General features: G+C 43.8%; 2 protein-coding genes across 2 annotated transcripts; both read right to left on the bottom strand.

Moving 5' to 3' along the window:
• Nucleotides 1–82: 82 nt before the first annotated feature.
• On the bottom strand, nucleotides 83–12,533 carry LOC118403130 (cholinesterase 1-like). The gene is made up of 10 exons (XM_035801623.1): nucleotides 11,882–12,533; nucleotides 5,654–5,807; nucleotides 5,211–5,288; nucleotides 4,775–4,893; nucleotides 4,218–4,379; nucleotides 3,737–3,914; nucleotides 3,004–3,253; nucleotides 2,237–2,407; nucleotides 1,696–1,886; nucleotides 83–1,043 (listed from the first exon to the last, which is right to left on the bottom strand). The coding sequence occupies exons 1-10, from the start codon at nucleotides 12,236–12,238 to the stop codon at nucleotides 928–930; spliced, it is 1,776 nt and encodes a 591-aa protein (XP_035657516.1). The 5' UTR covers nucleotides 12,239–12,533; the 3' UTR covers nucleotides 83–927.
• A 2,250-nt stretch (nucleotides 12,534–14,783) lies between these two features.
• LOC118403129 lies at nucleotides 14,784–17,071 on the bottom strand. The gene is made up of 2 exons (XM_035801622.1): nucleotides 16,944–17,071; nucleotides 14,784–16,145 (listed from the first exon to the last, which is right to left on the bottom strand). Exons 1-2 carry the CDS (start codon nucleotides 17,056–17,058, stop codon nucleotides 15,295–15,297), a joined length of 966 nt encoding a protein of 321 aa, XP_035657515.1. The 5' UTR covers nucleotides 17,059–17,071; the 3' UTR covers nucleotides 14,784–15,294.
• Nucleotides 17,072–17,167: the final 96 nt, after the last annotated feature.

The raw sequence follows: 17,167 nt of genomic DNA, 5'->3' as shown, positions 1-17,167 counted from the left end.
ACACGTGTGGGTCTTGTAACAACAATAAAGTCATTCCAAAAGATGAAAAAAAAAACAATAAAGAAAGGTGAGACGTAACAGCTTTGTTTGTTGTATTGTTTGTTTATATTACTTTGTCTCCTTTCGCTGCCCCCTCACCGAAAGAACTGCGTCACATTTCCAAACCGGGGCCCGGCCGGGCAACTTTTGGGAACGAAATGTATGAAATGAAAAACAAGACGTAAAGAGAAAAATCGTCGGCATTATATGTTTATATTTTTGCGTATACATTTCTATTTTTCGATTCCACAAACAGCCCGGCCGGACCCCGGTTTGGAAATGTTACCTTAGCCTAAACGAGATAACCTCAAAAGAATGTTGGTTGTTTTGACATTTTTATAACGTTGTTAATAGATTTCTCATGACGATGAAATACATTGCAGCTTAACCATATAACGAACACAATACGCGTAGTTTATAACTTGCAATATGTATTACCCCGACATGCAACAGATCTTAATTCTCACGGAATGAGGTAGAATTTTGACGACGTCTTCTCAATCTTGAAGACCCTCTTTGAAGGAGACAATTGACGATCTTCACTTCACTGGATATTGTCTTCAACTCAGCTTTGATTCCAACACATCGATTTTTTAAAATCGTTTCTACAACAAAGGATTATAACCGACCTACAGCTTCCGTCACGTAACAGTCCAAACGCGCAATCCTATCAACGGATGAGACGGGGGACGATATAGACTTTCAGTCACCTTTGACCCTTAATGAGTCACGTGTCCTTCGGGTCACGTGTTTAAGCAATGGCAATTTGTGCTAAGGAAGGCAGTATGGAGACTGACGAAATTTTGGTTGGAGTTTTCTTTCTTTTTCGTGTTGGAACAAAGATAGGTTTAGGACAGTACTATTCACAGACACATTGGAACCTTCATTCTAATTCAACAAACAAATCATTAAAACAAACAAAACTGTAAATAATCGACTGCTTATCGTTAATGAGGAGGACGCTGCTGGTGCCGACTCGCGACATCTGGTCGATATTTTCAAATCTGAAACAAAATAAAGAAGAAATTCGTGAAAGAATTGCTTTAAGAGTGTACTATTAGATATATAGAAATGCCACTGTTTTCATTCTTTTTACATGTTTTGTAACAGCTTTTACCCCTCTGCTCATAATTGTACCTGACAACGCCGTAAGCAAAGCCACAATGGTTTCAAAATTTCCAATTTGTGCTTTCCAAAACTGAAATGCAAGTAGTTACGCAAAGCTCGGTACTTAATCCTAGACCTGTGTAACACACCTATTCGAATGAAAGTTCATCTGTGACAGTAATTGGCAGTACAAAAACGTTGTGGTACGGCCACGTGTCACGGTCGTCGGGACTAGGCAAAACTATCATGCAGGCAATCGTCCGGAGAGGAAGAAAAAGGGGCAGTCAACGGAAAAAGATGTGAAGATATGCATATATACATTATCAGAGAATCGACAGGCATGGCACTAATACTGAAACACTACTATAAAGAAAAGCAGAAAATCGAGTAGTGTTGGGAAAACTGGTTGCCAGATTGTTTGTAGCCGAACGGCCAAATAGTAACTAGATATAGACTAATGGATAGAAGAGATGAGAGAAAACACTCCGATTTCTTGCCGAGCTCTACGATCCCCGCACCCCCGTAGGAAGGTGGAAGCTACTTTGTCACCTGAGTTGATGTTTAGCACGTGCGGGATGTATCTGTCCCAGAAGGCGCAGAACTCCGCTCGCAGGGCGCGGCCGTTAGGCAGGCCCGGCTCCAGCTTCTTGTACGCTAAGCTGTTGGTCCCGTTCCGTGAGAACTTCGGCCATCTTGGGGCGTCTTCGAGACGTGTCCCGTCAGCATCGCGGTTTGGGTTCCTTAAAGGGGCCGTAAAACAGACGACGGAGTTCATTCAGAAGACAATATATAAATATGGAAAAATTCAAACGAACCAAAGTAAATAAATACGTGAAGGTTTTATAGACATCCAGGTAATAATGTACGCCAAAAAGCAGTTACTCAGGCAACTGGATATGATTTTGGAAATGGTCAAACGTTTCAGATAGTATCCACTATCTTTCGTCAGTGACACTGAAGTGATCTGGAAGGAACTGTTGTTATACCCTTGTTATACCCAGTTTGCGATGTCCAATAGGAAACAATATAAGACAATAAGATGTTTTAATGTTCGGACAATTGGACTAATTGTTTGGACATTATTCCTTACCCAGTGTGAGCGAAGTTGCTCCAGAAACGTATGACGTTGACGGACAGGGTCTCGTCCTGGAGTTCGTACTCGGGCAGGTCGTAGGGCGGCAGCAGCGGGAAGCCGAACACGTACTGCACGTCATCGGCGTGACGTACCCCTACCCATGGGGGTGTGTTCGACGCGCCTGACCTGAAGCAGAAAAAAGGTTTAACTTCGAGATTCTAATTCTCTTCTCTCGGCTACCTAAGTCTAGTCTCCAAGCAGACCCTACGGTGCCTTAGAGAAAGTATCAAAGGGAGTCAATAGGGCACCACTATACTCCTTGGTCAGCTTTAAAACTCTTTTTATCTCTAAGTAGGGTCTACTTGGAAATTAACCCAAGTCCATAACCTATGCGAATTTTGCGCCAAACGGCTACTTTAGCAGGATGAATCTTAGAACGAATGGGGAAGGGGGGCAACGTCTTCCAACTTGAAGTTGTGAGTTGCGGGGTACTCGACGCGCCTGGCCTACAGAAATAGAGAGGGTCCATTCCGTGAACAAGGCTGATGGAGTTAGTCGAAAATTTGAATGAGTCCAAAATTTTCCCTGATGCGTCGATGAAGGTTTTAGACATCCAGGTATTAAGACACACCAAAAAGCAGTTATTCAAGCATAATGTTTTTAATTTGTAGCTTTAACCCTACATCACTTAGATATCGTAACTGCCGACTAACACAGATCCGTCGAAACGCCGTCAGTTACGATTTTGTGCCCCAGAAAGGCAGAAGATTAGTATGACATACCTATGAGTCAGCTGATACACATAAACGTTCTGTCCGGCTCCCGCGTAAATGTCTGCAATCTGATTGGTCGGACAGACGAAGTAGAAGTCTGTCGTCTGCCGGACGTACTGCACGCGATTGGCCGAGTCCGACGCGTCTGACCAATCAGTGTAGCGGTACAGCACCGCTTCTGTAACCAGATCCGCGGCGTCTCCGTACATGTAGTCGGCCCAGTTTGATATGATGGACTCGTAATCTGGCCTGCTGATCCCTGCGTAACAGTAAGGCCATGTTGATTTTGAGTATATGGATGACATCTGCGCGCATCAATTTTCGGCCGTTTCGAAAAACAGAAGTTTTCAACCATAGTCTAAATCGTACAAAGCAGCTTCAAAATAAGCTAGTATATGACGTGGATTGCAAAGATAAATATAGGAAAACGTACACCAATGTCATCACTCATAGAACATTACAAGGTCAGAGAAGATGTGAAAGAACAAACATGAAGAATCTAGTGTTTGGTAATGTGGCCTACAGCATGACTATGATGATGGTGACTTGGGCTCTGGGTCATTTCAAGTTGAGAAGGATCAGAAGACTTGCACATGTTGGTAAACGCTTTATTTTGTGCGCGGAAATAAGGTCATAAAATTGTAACATAATATGATGATGGTTATGATGATAATGATGATTATGATGAATATAGACGATTGATATTGGTTAGCTAAAGTACCAAAATAGCCAAATATTACACCTGGGTTCTGCATAGTGAGGAACAATGGCTGTTCCATCAGTAGCATCAACGCCCCCTCGTCCGACGCCGTGCCCAACAAGATGGCGGACCGCTGGAAGTCGCCATCTTGGAAAGAGTCCCGGGGGCTTCTGGGTAGGAAGTTTTCATCCAGTACTGGGATCCATTTTGCTTTCAACATCTGCAAAGAGAAGAGTTTTTTTGTTCAGTTTTATATTCTTGACAGTGAGCTGCAATTGACCGAGATACATTTCCACTCCTAATATGGTGTTAACACACACGTGATTATGACGTAAATACTATCTGCCATGCTGAATGGTTAAACCTGAAGGCAGATTGGAATGTGCGGAAGTAAGTCACATGACGCGCAAATATATTATACGCAAATGTAACCATCTACTTGAAACGTCCGTTTCCAAAATTTTTGCAGTTGCTTGAGCAGCTTATTTTGTATAATATTCAGTAAGAGACCCAAAGAATCGACCTGTTGCGGTTGTGAGTTGACCAGTACTTGGGCCTCCACCTCCCGTAGACATGACACCATCGTGCGGCTGCTGGAGGTATTGCAGGCCAGCTGTTCCGCCAGGCTCATGGCGTCCGCCACGCCAGACGGACGGAAAGCGAAATCAGTCAGACCCGTACCACTCTGGAAACAACATGTAGGGGTAGAAAAACAAACACTTTTGTACAGTACCTTAATCAAAACTTGATACAATAGAAAGTTCAAATACAAAACTTTACAAAGACAACGTCACTCTCATGCCAAGGTCAATTTGAAAGCCTGACATAAGAAAGAAACTATCCACAGCCTGGTTCTATCTAAACATACACCGAAAGTTAATGATAAGTAGGCAGAGTTCTTTATATCAACATTTATAACTTTACCTTTAAAACGTATATCTAAATTGATCGCCTGATGTATCTCTGACATGCCGAGGCAAGATTGGGGCGAACAATTTACTCGCACGCACGGTTAACCAACCAACATGGTGGACACTAGTTTACGTCACAGTCACGTGACTGCAAACAGCATGTTGTTACCTGCATGATGGCCCGTGAGAAGAGCCCCCTACTGGCCGGTGAGACGAGGTGCATCCCCACGCTGGCCCCGCCCGCGCTCTCTCCAAATATGGTCACCTTGTCGGGGTTACCTCCAAACGCTAAGAACAGGGTGTAAGCCCAAATTACATCGCTATCATGAAAGCTCCGCATTACAAGAAGAACAATGTAAGATTTAAAAAAATTGCCTACTTGATCTTAATATTAATAATTTCATCGACTTTATCGAACTTTCTTTCACGAAATGTATCAAAGCCGCCGAAAATGAGCCCTATTTTGGCCAAAGACTTCCCGGAAAACTTATTATAAACACAAATAGGACGTTTGCTATAAATTGACATGAGCATTTTCAGACCTGCTAACATGTAGTTTGCCATCATCTCGGACAAAGTAAGAAAAGTCTAACATATTTCCATACCTTGTATGTTCTGTTGTACCCATTTCAGCACCTGGACCTGGTCCAACATCCCGAAGTTTCCCGGCGAAACCACGTCTCCTGCACGGCACGGAAATAACATATGGACTTTCAAGTCAATAATCGTTAAGTTTATGTGTGCTTCTGGTCCCTTTTTGGTGAATATTTCAAAGTATTTTCGTTCAGTATCTAAAGAAGCGCATGGATATGATGATCCAAGTTTGGAGCTGCAACTGAGTTGCCCGTGTAGCAGCCACCACGGCAGGCTCTACGTTCATACAGATGAAAATGTTGTTGGAAACGGCAGACACCCACCATACTGTAGTATAGTATGGCGTAAAATATCACTAAATGTTGACCATTTAGGCTGCTACGATGAAACATGATTGAAGAAAAAAGCTATGGCGAATTGACGACAGATACATATAGTGATAGTGACCTCTAACCTGTACTAAGGAATCCAAGAGGTCCGAGTCGGTAGTTGAAGGTCACGACGATGACGTCACCGATGGCGGCCAGCGCCGTGGCGTCATATCCGGATCCGGAGCCCATCTGGAACGCCCCGCCGTGGATCCACACCATAACAGCGCCGTCCTGCGGCTGGATTAGGTATAGCAACAGCGACTTGGTTAAAAAAGTGTAGTGCGCAGAACACCCGCTAGAGGGAGCTTTTCGTGATGCGTACCAACTGAACGCAACAACAACATTAAACATGACCCCAATGTTCTCCCTAATTGTACACGATGATAGCAAAGTTGCAGCGCAGAATGTATCACACACTTCAGCTGGAAAAGGTAATAACGTAACCACAGAACTTGGTGTGATTTTCAAGTCGCCTGGTGATAGTTGGATGAATGGAATACAAAAAAGTTGAATACTAGTACTGCCGTTGAATCTTATTGTGGTTTCTTTATTTCATGGCGTTTATTGTTACGATCTCAACAACAACAAATATTTTTAGATATCATACATATACATTGTGAAATCTTGCTTAATTTTTGCCTAAATCTTATTAGTTATTATTTCCCAACTGCTTATTTTGGGGAGCCCAGGGCTGCCTTTCACCATCCCCATGCAGACGTACACCACCACCTTGGTCTAACTATTCTAACTTCCTGTGACATCTAGTGTCACATGTGTGTATGTTTGTTTTCTAGCTAGTTGGCATTCTCTTCGTAGGCCTGTGTCCCATTAATTTGCATTGACGGTAACGTTCCGAACGTGACCGGTACACTGAGCGGGTAGGACAAGCGCGCGGTCGGCGAGAACAGACGGGACCCATGATTGAGGCATTAGCGTAAAACGGAAGCTTGGCAGCTGGAATGGGTTTGATCGGACCGGTCACAGTAACGCGCACCAGACTGGCAAGGTTGGGCTCTGTAACATGTTCAAATACTCTCCAAGCAGAGGTTTGGCTCCTGCTGTTTGTGTGTTTGACATGTTTTAGGCATTTTTCGGGCAATTACATTCGCCCCCTTCATGTCCGCCGGCCAACCGTTTGGTCGATGGGAAGAGAACAAAGTAGAAAGCCCACAAAACGCTCAAAACACGTTAAAAACCAGTCGGGGCCGAACCTCTGCTTGGGAGTACTAGATGTTAACGCGCTTAAAGTGTATTGTAGCCATCCTATTAAGGTGCAGCAAGCGCAATACTAGTGCGGCTCTGCTACGCACACGATACGCAAGCTCGCTTTATCACGACCAATCACCCAAGGATTAATGAAGTAAGTTGGAACAAGGTTTTATGCCGGAGGGTCCCCCCGTACACGGGACCAAAGAGGCAGAGCAGATGATGAAAAAGAACCGGATCGTAAAGCGGCACAGAACCATTTCAATATGTACATGGATATGGTCGTCCGGTGCAACGTCAAGAACAACCGCCCCAAACATCTTATAATCTGTCTAACAATGACATATAATATTGCAAAGAATTCTTAAGGAGGTTTTGATGTTTGTGAGTAACATCTATCCATTAATTGAAGAAGTTTATTTGCAAGTTCTTGCACGAGGGCTAATTGCAAGTACATGATGTTCAGCTGTTTGACTGTTAGGAGCTCTTAGGAGAACCAAATCTGCAAACAAATGTTAATAGAAAAGACCTTTTCATAATATATAAAAAAAATATATACTGGGTACACTTAAAAGCTGTGGCGGTTGCGTGTAAGGTAAACTACGCAGCTGGAGAACATTATGATCTGTCCTCCCCATATCTACTCGGAGATGTTTGATGACGTCCTGACGCGTGATCAGTGACATGATGATGATGATGATGACTGACAACCTGGTAAATGAGGCAGGACAATTTGGTGGTTTCTCTAGAAGAGCGATTTGTTTGGAAGTTTTCTTTAAAAACAACACGAGGAAAGGGAAACACACTTCAAAGCCGCTCCATCAAACAGACATTCCGACCTGAGTTTGTCCGGAGTTCTGACGCTAAACAACAACAGCTGAGGCGGTTCAACTGGCGGTTACTTCACTTGGCCCCTATTACTTCGGGAGAGGCGTTGTTTTTTTTTTGGGGGGGGGGGTGCTGGTAAAGAACCTAACACAATTGATTTATTATCAATGCTCGAAAACATGTTAACAGTAGGTGCAGGCCTAGATAGCTGCATCGTGCTATCCAGCTAATAGAGACAATGATTGCCTATATCTCAAACTTCCGGGTTTAACCATTCAACATGGCGGACTATACTTGCGTCATGCGTAGTCACGTGAGTGTGAATCATGTTGAGTTTGGCAATGATACTAGTGCATCCTTGCCCACCCCTCCTACCAACAATGGTCCGTCCCACAAGAGTGGTCGGATCTAACCCAGCTGGGTGACCCCGAGTGACCCCTCCGCCGACCTCCGCCACTTTCAACTCCCTTTCAACTTCCCGCTACAAGCAGAAGTGTGGTGTTGACTTGTTTTCGAGCATGTTTGTGTTTTATCATTGACATCAAATTGTTCTTCTATGATGAGTGTTTATCGTACCATTAAAGAAAAAGAAAACTTACCATAAATTTCTGCTGGTTTACATCAAAACGAGTTACCTGATACAAGCTTCCCTACTTGGCAAACAGTGAAAGTAAACAATGTAAAAGTGAAAGTCCAGACGGGTCAATGATGTAAGAAGTTTTAGACCACGACATGTACAAAATACAGTATCAGCTGACACCACAACAACTCCATCGGAATCCCAACTATGCAAATATACATCGCCTATTGACTTCACTGTTCGGGACGGATGCCAATGTGTCCTAACCTATAAGTATAATGCTTCTTCGGCGGCTAGAAGAATGGTACATTCGGTCAAACTGTGTGGATATTTGCCAGAGGAGTTCGCTTGCCATGTAAACGACTCCAAATTATAAATTTGGCAAAATGTTCCTCTCACATGGCCAATTTCTCCTACATTTTCGGTTGGGTGTAGGCCAGCTCATTGCTTGGCTCTATATACTCTAATCTTGGGCCAACCGAACAAGCATTCCCCAAGAAATGTTACATTCCCACAACCCAAAACGTGGGCAGTGATAAAATTTCATTGGCCCAAGAAAGAGCCGAGGAGCTGGCCTGTTTATACTCTACAAGAGGGTGGGGAAGATAATTTGTACAGCAAGTGAGTAACCATATTTATATGCCCCGTTTTCTTTACCCCGGCTTCAAGACAACGGGGTACTGTCGGTCTATGACAAGAAGGTCACAATATTCACCCCAACCTCTGCTTGGAGAGTACCTGTGTACGCCCTGGAAACATAATCTGGCATCCAGGCTAGCATACTTCGCAGGCTAAACGTACTTCACACTTAGTCTCCAAGCAGACCCTATTAGAGATAGTATCAAAGCTGGCAAAGGAGTATAGCCGGCCAAAGGGAGTCAGACGGGCACCTATACTCCTATCTGAATAAAGTCAAAGTCAAAGTTTTTGCCAGCTTTGATACTACAGTCAAACCTGTATATGAAGACCACTCAAGGGACCCAGCAAAAGTGGTCTTCATACATAGGTGGTCTTTATATAGAAAACAAGATGGCGGCAGTAAAGAAACTGACAAGTATTCAATCAATATGTTCCACAGACTTTATTATCCATGCCTTTAGTACTTATATGTGTGCAAATGCATAGTTCAAGTACACTTACAATTATTGTAACAAGTTACATGTACAACACTTTTCCAGTGAAGAAACTGACAAGTATTCAATCAATAAGTTCCACAGACTTTATTATCCATGTCGTTACTACTTATCGGTGTGCAAATGCATAACACAAGTACATTGTACACTAACATTGTAACAATTATAGTAAAAATTACATGCACAACACTTTCTAGGGATTGTCCATCTCAAATACATGACTTGCATCATTAAACTTAAGCTTACTTGAAAAATACAAACAATACAAGCAGCTGCCTTCTCTGAACAAATTTAAGAGTCCATGTTGATGTCATACTAGACTCATAGTCATACAAAACAATGGAGATCAGACATAATCATCTAGAGTTTTTTCAGGAAGCCATCCATGGTGGTTTGCTTTGGCACAATCCTGTGGTCGTTCCATGCCGCACACATTACATCATCAGCACTCTGGAGATGACACAAGGCCTCCCCGATTCCCATCTTCAAGCAGTACTCTTTCATGTGCTTGAGCTCATCTAGGAACATAGAAAAGTTGTTTGTGTATGTCACAGGCAAGGTTTTCGTGTTGATGCGTTTGAAACAGCGTGGAGTTTGCGATTTTCCGATCACAAGTGGCTTCTCCTTGTCTCCCACCATGTTTGCGCAAAGCATGATCGTCAGACGCTCTTTTGACTGCTTCCCTCCGCTACACTTCTGACCTTTCACGAACAGAGTCTTAGTTGACGTTGCCCTGTAGAAAAGTCCTGACTCATCCATGTTGTACACGTCTTGAGGTGCGTAGCCGTCGATGATTTGAGGGAGCTTTTCTTTCCAATCGTCGACCACGGTGTTGTCAACCCCGGCACTTTCTCCTACCATAGTGCTAAGTCCAAGATTGTGGCGCTTTTTGAAGCTCTCCAACCACCCGTTAGAGGCTTTGAACTCAGTAACTCCGAGATCGTTTGCAAACTTCAACGCCTGCTCCTGTAGCATCGGCCCAGAGCATGTTACTATGCGGCTGGTCGTGTCACAGTAAAACTCCCAACACAGTTTGTTGATTTCCTCGTTTCCAGTGTGACGAAGCTTTCTCCTTTTGTTCACCGGTGCGTTGTTTTCGAAATCGTCAAGGTACTCACGCTTTCTGTTGACGATGTTCTGAATCTGTGTCTTGCCCACGCCGTACTGCCCAGCCAGGGTTCGAGCTCCAATTCCACCCCTCTCATATCGTTTGATGACCTCGATCTTCTCCCCCAGCGTAAGAGTCTTCTTCGGCGTCTTCTTCGGTTTGCTTGCCATCGTGTCCGCACAAAATGTGAATAGACTGAGTTCCGTCTAGAAAGGCCCGACTTTATAGGGCTTGACGCAAAGTTGTCTAAAATCTTGGTCGCCATTTTCTTTGTTCTTCAAAGCTCACTCACGAGCTTGGCTTGGTATCAAGACAAAAAAGACTTAGAGTACATATTCAAATGTAAAGAAGACCTCACTTTGTCTAGTCTTCAATTAATGCCGAAGCGGACGATCAATGTTTCTTTGAAGCTTTCAGAAAAGAACCGACACTTTACTTTGCCGACATTGCAAACTGGCGGCGTACTTTGTGACAGGCGGCGTATGCCGTAAGTGTTGTCTTCAGTTTAATGAAATCAATGTAACACGTCAAAACGGTTGTAAGCTTCGCACAGATAAACCCCCAATATTCTCATTTGCCATTTCTCAACTTACTGCGTCTGCAAATGACGCTAAAATCTCCAAAATTGACGGGCATTTTTCTCGTAAATTTCTTGGAAAACAAAGAAAATGGCGCCGAGTTTGCGCGTGATGTCAACATATCCCAGCTGCCAGTGCGGTCGGTACGTGCCGCCAAACTTTGTCGTAAATATCGCTATTCTAATTTACAATTTCTCAACTTACTGCGTCTGCAAATGACGGTAAAATATCGAAAATAAGTGGGCATTTTTCTCGTAAATTTCATGGAAAACAAAGAAAATTGGCGCCCGGTTCCGCGCGTGATGTCAACATATCCCAGCAGCCAGTGCGATCGGGATATTCGCTGCCGCCAAAATTTACAAAAATTCGGCGTATATTTCGTAAATAAAAGCCTATAATAATTTCTTATGAAGAGATTGGCAGTTTAAGAGCTTTATACAGACTGCTGTCGGCCCAGTCCTGCGGTATCTACGATCTTTGTTGGTTAATAACCAAGAATCGCTATCGTAAATACTACGCTATTTGTTACGTGAGTCAATGATGGGAGGGGGGCATGGTTTGACAGCGGTAAATAATTTATGACAATTACGCTCATTTTTCGCCGTGAACATTAAAGTCACGTGACAAAATCACATGCCGCGGTCGTTTTGGCAGTGTTTGGGTAACATGCGGTCGCCTTTAGTGGCGGTCGAAGTCGCGTTGGACAGTGGTCGTCATATACAGAAATCTTAATGCTTACGTCTATGGGAAAATTCAAGGGACCGCTTTTCAGCGGTCGTAGTGGACAGTGGGTCGTTATGCACAGGTGGTCGGTAGACCAGGTTTCACTGTATCTCTAAGGCACCGTAGGGTCTGCTTGGAGACTACTTCGCACTCACCGCTGGTTTGGGAACATACAAGTTCAACGTCAAGCAGTCCTCACTCTGCACCGAAGGGTCGGGCACGTCGGGCCCGTAGCCGGTCTGCGGGCAGACCATGCCGAACGCCCGCGCGTCCAGTTCGCCGGCAAGGCTCCGGGGTCTGGGCGGGCGGAACCGCAGCCTCCCCACCGGCGGCTCGGCGTACGGAACCCCCTTGAAGATGTCCACATCTCGACTGAGGCCTGCGCCGGTGAAGCGCTTGGTGACGCCGCGGATGGTAGCAGTCGCCGTGCGGACCACGGGATCGCCACGGGCGGACGCGAGCCAGGCGCCGAGGATCAGGGCGCAGGCGATCGGGGAACGGTGGCGGAGCATGATGCGGCGTGGCCCCGAGGAGTTGTGGACATGTGCACGCTGCTAAACCTAACGCTCGCTCCGGGAAGCCTAGCTAGCCGCGTAAACAGCTGGGTAGTCTCGATGTCAGGCTCCTTCAGAAGATCCAGAAAGTTGACTCTATTTTTGCCGGCAGGCCCCGTTGTTTTCGTACGCTACCCAGTTCCGATTAACTTCTCTACAACATTGATCGGCTAAAATGTTACGTGATCATCAGGAAAAATAGAAAGACCAAAGCAAACGAAACTTCCGCAAGCGAGACAAACACAGCGGGCAAACCAGGTCTTGGACACTTCGGGTCAAAGGTTACGGTGCTCGGATACACGAATCTTCAAGCAGATGCGAAGGAGGGCTGTTTTCGCAACGAGTCGCAAAAAATATGACGTAGAAAACACATTGCAATAGTACCTTAAAGTTAACGAAACTGACGAAAGTTCTACCTTTTATATGATGTCTTGTACCTGAAATAGAGCACACAGGCAGGGCGGTCAAAGACAATTCGTACCACACATGACCTTGATAACAGCTGAGGTCAAAAGTCATTGACCCTTGGTTCGATCTACTCTACATTTGACCTTGAATTCCTCAGCGATGCTGTCTTGCAAAACACGGCCTGAATATGAGCAACACTATCTAGATTCTATCTTGAGTCACTCTTGGAAATCGTATTTGAACTTGATACAACCCCCCCCCCTTCCTTGTGTGCAAACTTAGTCATGAGACAATTGATGATTATAAACTTGCAGTTATCTCAACATAACTTTCTGCGCCACTTTTTGAATGGAAAGTCTCTTTGAATGTACTATTCGAGGTCTTACACTGACTATCCGGTTTATTGTCTTAACACTACAAATGTCTTGCCAGAATCTTCAATTCAATGTTGAAAAGTTTCCTATTTAAGAAATTTTGAACCCAGCAATGGCAGTCACATGGTACATAGTAGGCTGTTGTATAATTTTTGATGTTATAAAATTTTTAACACAGCTGTGCATGACAGAACCAACCACTGACGTCTCAGAGAGCGTTTCCAAGTTTGTAAGACAAATGCTTGGTTGTCTAAAACGTGCGCAGTTTGTAACCATACCAGTCAATGATCATTAACCATGAGCACATTTCACTAATAATACAGGCAAAAAAGGGACTGACAATAATGACAAGGCAATATCATATATTCACATTCAAATTCTTTGTTTCATTAATTGACATTTTCAAGATTCCATCATTGCGACACCTTCAATTCAATTCCTTCAAAAATACACACCTCTGAAGTGCCTCCCTTAATTCATCCCATTCTCCTCAAACTGTACAAAAATAAACACATTTTCTCTTCCAAATAATTCTCTGGACCAGTCATAGAATAATTAGATAAAACACTGCACATTTCAAACATGGAGAGACACCGCGAATTCAGAGAATCGCATCAACTCGAAGATTCAACTTTCTACTTGATTCTGATTGGCCAGTCTATTCTTTTGCCTATCAATTTATCAATCATTATGTCTTTGTACAATTACTGAAGTATTTTTCTTCCCAGTTGATTGGACTTTCCAAAAGCCGAGTGTCTCACCGAACTTGAAACGAGCAGCGTTCTTGATGAAACATTGAGTGAACTGGGTATAATTCTTAATTAATGATTCATTCACATTGACACAATAAGATGGCCAGTTGCTTAACTATATACACTTACAGCATTGCTTTTTGCATAGTCAAAATTGACTTGTGTGATGAGGATTGTGGCCAAAGAGTCTGACAAAGGTGTAAGTTTGGAAAGCCTATTTTTCCTGTTACACCTTGCAGCAGTCTGCCTTCCTAATCAATCTGTGTATGTTTCAGGGGAAAATGTTGCTCAAAGCTACACCAACTCAATGTGTTGTTAACTATGAATTCCTTGGCAACTTTTTATCACATATCATTTTTCACTGATACTCCATACAACTTCTGGCCATGCCAACAAAATGTGTTTCTGAGACAAAACGAGAAATACTTTGCAACATGAAGAATTGTGAGCAACAGGCATCACTAAGTGTTCATTGTTGTAAAATGTGTAAGCTACAATGACTACAGTTGTCTCTGCAATGTTCTTGGTTGTTCTTTTCCTTTATCACCTTCAAGTTCAACTGCATGAGAAACAGTAGTGTTGGTGCGGCCTCATGTATTTAAAAGTTGCACATGGAAAGTATGGCCTTTAGTGGTCTGCGTGCTCCTTTATTTTAAATGTAGAAAATAGATACTTTGGAGAAGAGGTGGCATCATTCGGCTAAATATGACTTCTTCCCTTGCTATAAGTACCGGTTGTTTCTTATTTATGGCTGATGTCCATGTAGAGGCAGTGGCAAGCTAGAGCGAATAACTGTGGTTTGATCGGACATTTTGAAATCAAAAGCATAACACTGTTTATACTGGCATTTGAATAGTAACACATTATTGCATACAATAAATATACAAATTACTGTGCCAAAAATAGATAATTACGTATTTGCAAAGTGCAGCGAAAATTTGGCCAAAAAATTTCCGTTTACATTATTACAAGAAGAAAGAATCCAGTTCAATCCACTATTTGCAGCAAAACTTTGGCCATGTAAAATGACAAATTCTGAATCGTGTCCTACGGGTGCATTTATGGACAACATTTGAACTAGTTGCAGCAAAAAACATCAGGTTAGGGTTAGGTTCAACGTTTAGAAGCGAAGACTTAGTTCAAAAGGGTGAAATGGAATGTACCAAATTTTTCTCTCGTGTGACCATGTTAAGTCAGACTAGTACCAACCAAATTGCACTGTAATGATTTGATTATCAGAATTATGTCTTGAATTTTTTGTGGCGGGAAATCTTCATAGTATTTTTTATTACACTTTATCTATAGACTCCACAATTTTTATGACCCGCAATAATTTTCCAAGGAAGGCTCTGAAAAACGAATAACTGCAATATTAAATGCACTTGTTATTCTTACTACAAGATTTTAGTGGACAGTACAATTAGATTTTTTGGAGCAAAAATACAAAAATGAAATGGGCACTGCGTTTTTTGCTACTATGTTAGAATAAGATGCTTTTGACAGCTTCGTCTAGCGCATTGTCTTCATCGATATTCTGTTCACTTGAAGTCGAGCAAGGAGGATCCTGAGAAAATGGGTTGAAGACGTCTTGGGGAGAGTCTTCCTCGTCCAGCGGACCGCGACCTTGAAGTTCAAGGATACTGTTGATTGCACTTTGCACCTGCTCGTTGAGAGAATCTGGCTCTTCATCAGAGTCATCCTCGAAATCGTTGGCAGCTGCGTCCAAGTTCAAGTTCCTACGCGTCGGACTGAGCGCGCCTGTCAGGCTACGTACTGCGTCCACGCCGGGGTCCTCCGGGAGGTCAGAGTTCGCGATGTCGGAATTAAGAATGTCAATGTCGACCGAATCCTCGCCGAGAAGGCTCGCGACGGCCATTTCCGACTCGCTCTTTAACCTAGCCGGGCTCGTGGCCTTCACAGCTTCTATCATACTCGAACTGTCAATGTTCAGATATGACATTGCAGGTTGAGATGCCCCAACGGTGTCCGCCATGTCAACTTCATCCTCACTCTCTTCGTCACTAGGTTCTTTTGTCTCCATGGGGACAGCCACGCCCCTGGCAACAGGGACAGCCACCTTGGCTGCCACAGTCCTTCCCTGTACCATTAAAGGATCCTGTGTAACAGTTTTCGTGTGTGGCTTGAGAACCGAGGAGGCTGCTGTAAGCGATCTGGAGGTTGTTACAGTTGCCGTGCTCTTTGGGAAGGTGTTAGTCGGTGCCGAGGGCTGCAGGTAGGCGGTGGTTGCCGTGCCGACGACGGGCAGGGCGGCTGCAGGCGGTTCTGCCGGCTCCTGACTGGTGCTGGGCGAAGGGGCGGCAACAGGAGTTCCTGTGGAAACAACAAGAAATCAGGAACGTTCGTCACTTCTACCGAAAGGCACGAGATGTTTTGAAAAACTAAGAAGGCAAAGCAGACATCCTCAATTCAGGTGAAGCATGATGCTTTTTGAAGCAGCTAGTGGTGGTGCAATTTGGGTCTACTATGGCGAGCCAATCACCCCTACTTTTCTCGATAAGTGTGTTGGATTATTTGACATACAGATGCATGCATAGTCCACTGGTTAGAGGCTCTGCCTTTGGAACCAGACGCCATGAGTTCGATTAGGACAGGACGTTAAGCCGCTGTCCACTGAGCTTGTCGTTAAGAGCTAGGGGAATTTCCCCGGTACAATTTACCTGTAAATACTGTACATTAATCTCCAGGCAGTTTTACCAGTGGCATAAGATAGTATCAAAGCTGGCTAAGGAGTACAGCTGGCCAAAGGGAGTCCTCAGCCTCTGGGAGTTAAACACATTCCTAGCCCAGCTTCACTCTACTGGCAGCTTTTGATACTATCTTATGCTACTGCAGGATCTGCTTGGAGATTAACTGTACATAGCATCTGTCATGACCTATATATTGGTAGAATTACGCTTCATTAAACTAAGTATTTTTTAAAAACATTCTATCTTTGGTACATTGTGTCCAGCACTGCTGTGTTATGCACAATGATCAAGCAAAAATTCCCTTGCAGGAACATAAACCAAATAATGAGATTTAACCCTTTCCCTACTGCCTAACCCTATAACCAATAGAAGTCTGGTGCCAAATAGTTTCCTTAGGAGGCCGAGGGTTAAATCCTCTCACCGTTAGCACCTTCCACAGCGAGTTTCTTCTCCTGTGCCAGAGCTGACTTCTCCTCGTGCACAAAAATCCTCCACAACATCACCATCTCAGCTGACGGGTCCGTCCTCTGGAACATGCAGATGAATATCAGTCTTGAGAGCAAAAATCATCTTCATTTTGTTAACACCAAACAAACAAGCAGAAGACAAGGAACATATCTTCCCTCTAAATACAAGCATCATGTG

This window comes from Branchiostoma floridae, chromosome 16 (assembly GCF_000003815.2).
Source record: "Branchiostoma floridae strain S238N-H82 chromosome 16, Bfl_VNyyK, whole genome shotgun sequence".
Lineage (NCBI taxonomy): Eukaryota > Metazoa > Chordata > Leptocardii > Amphioxiformes > Branchiostomatidae > Branchiostoma > Branchiostoma floridae.
Note: the sequence above shows the minus strand (reverse complement) of the source record. Positions and strands in the feature narration are given on the sequence as shown.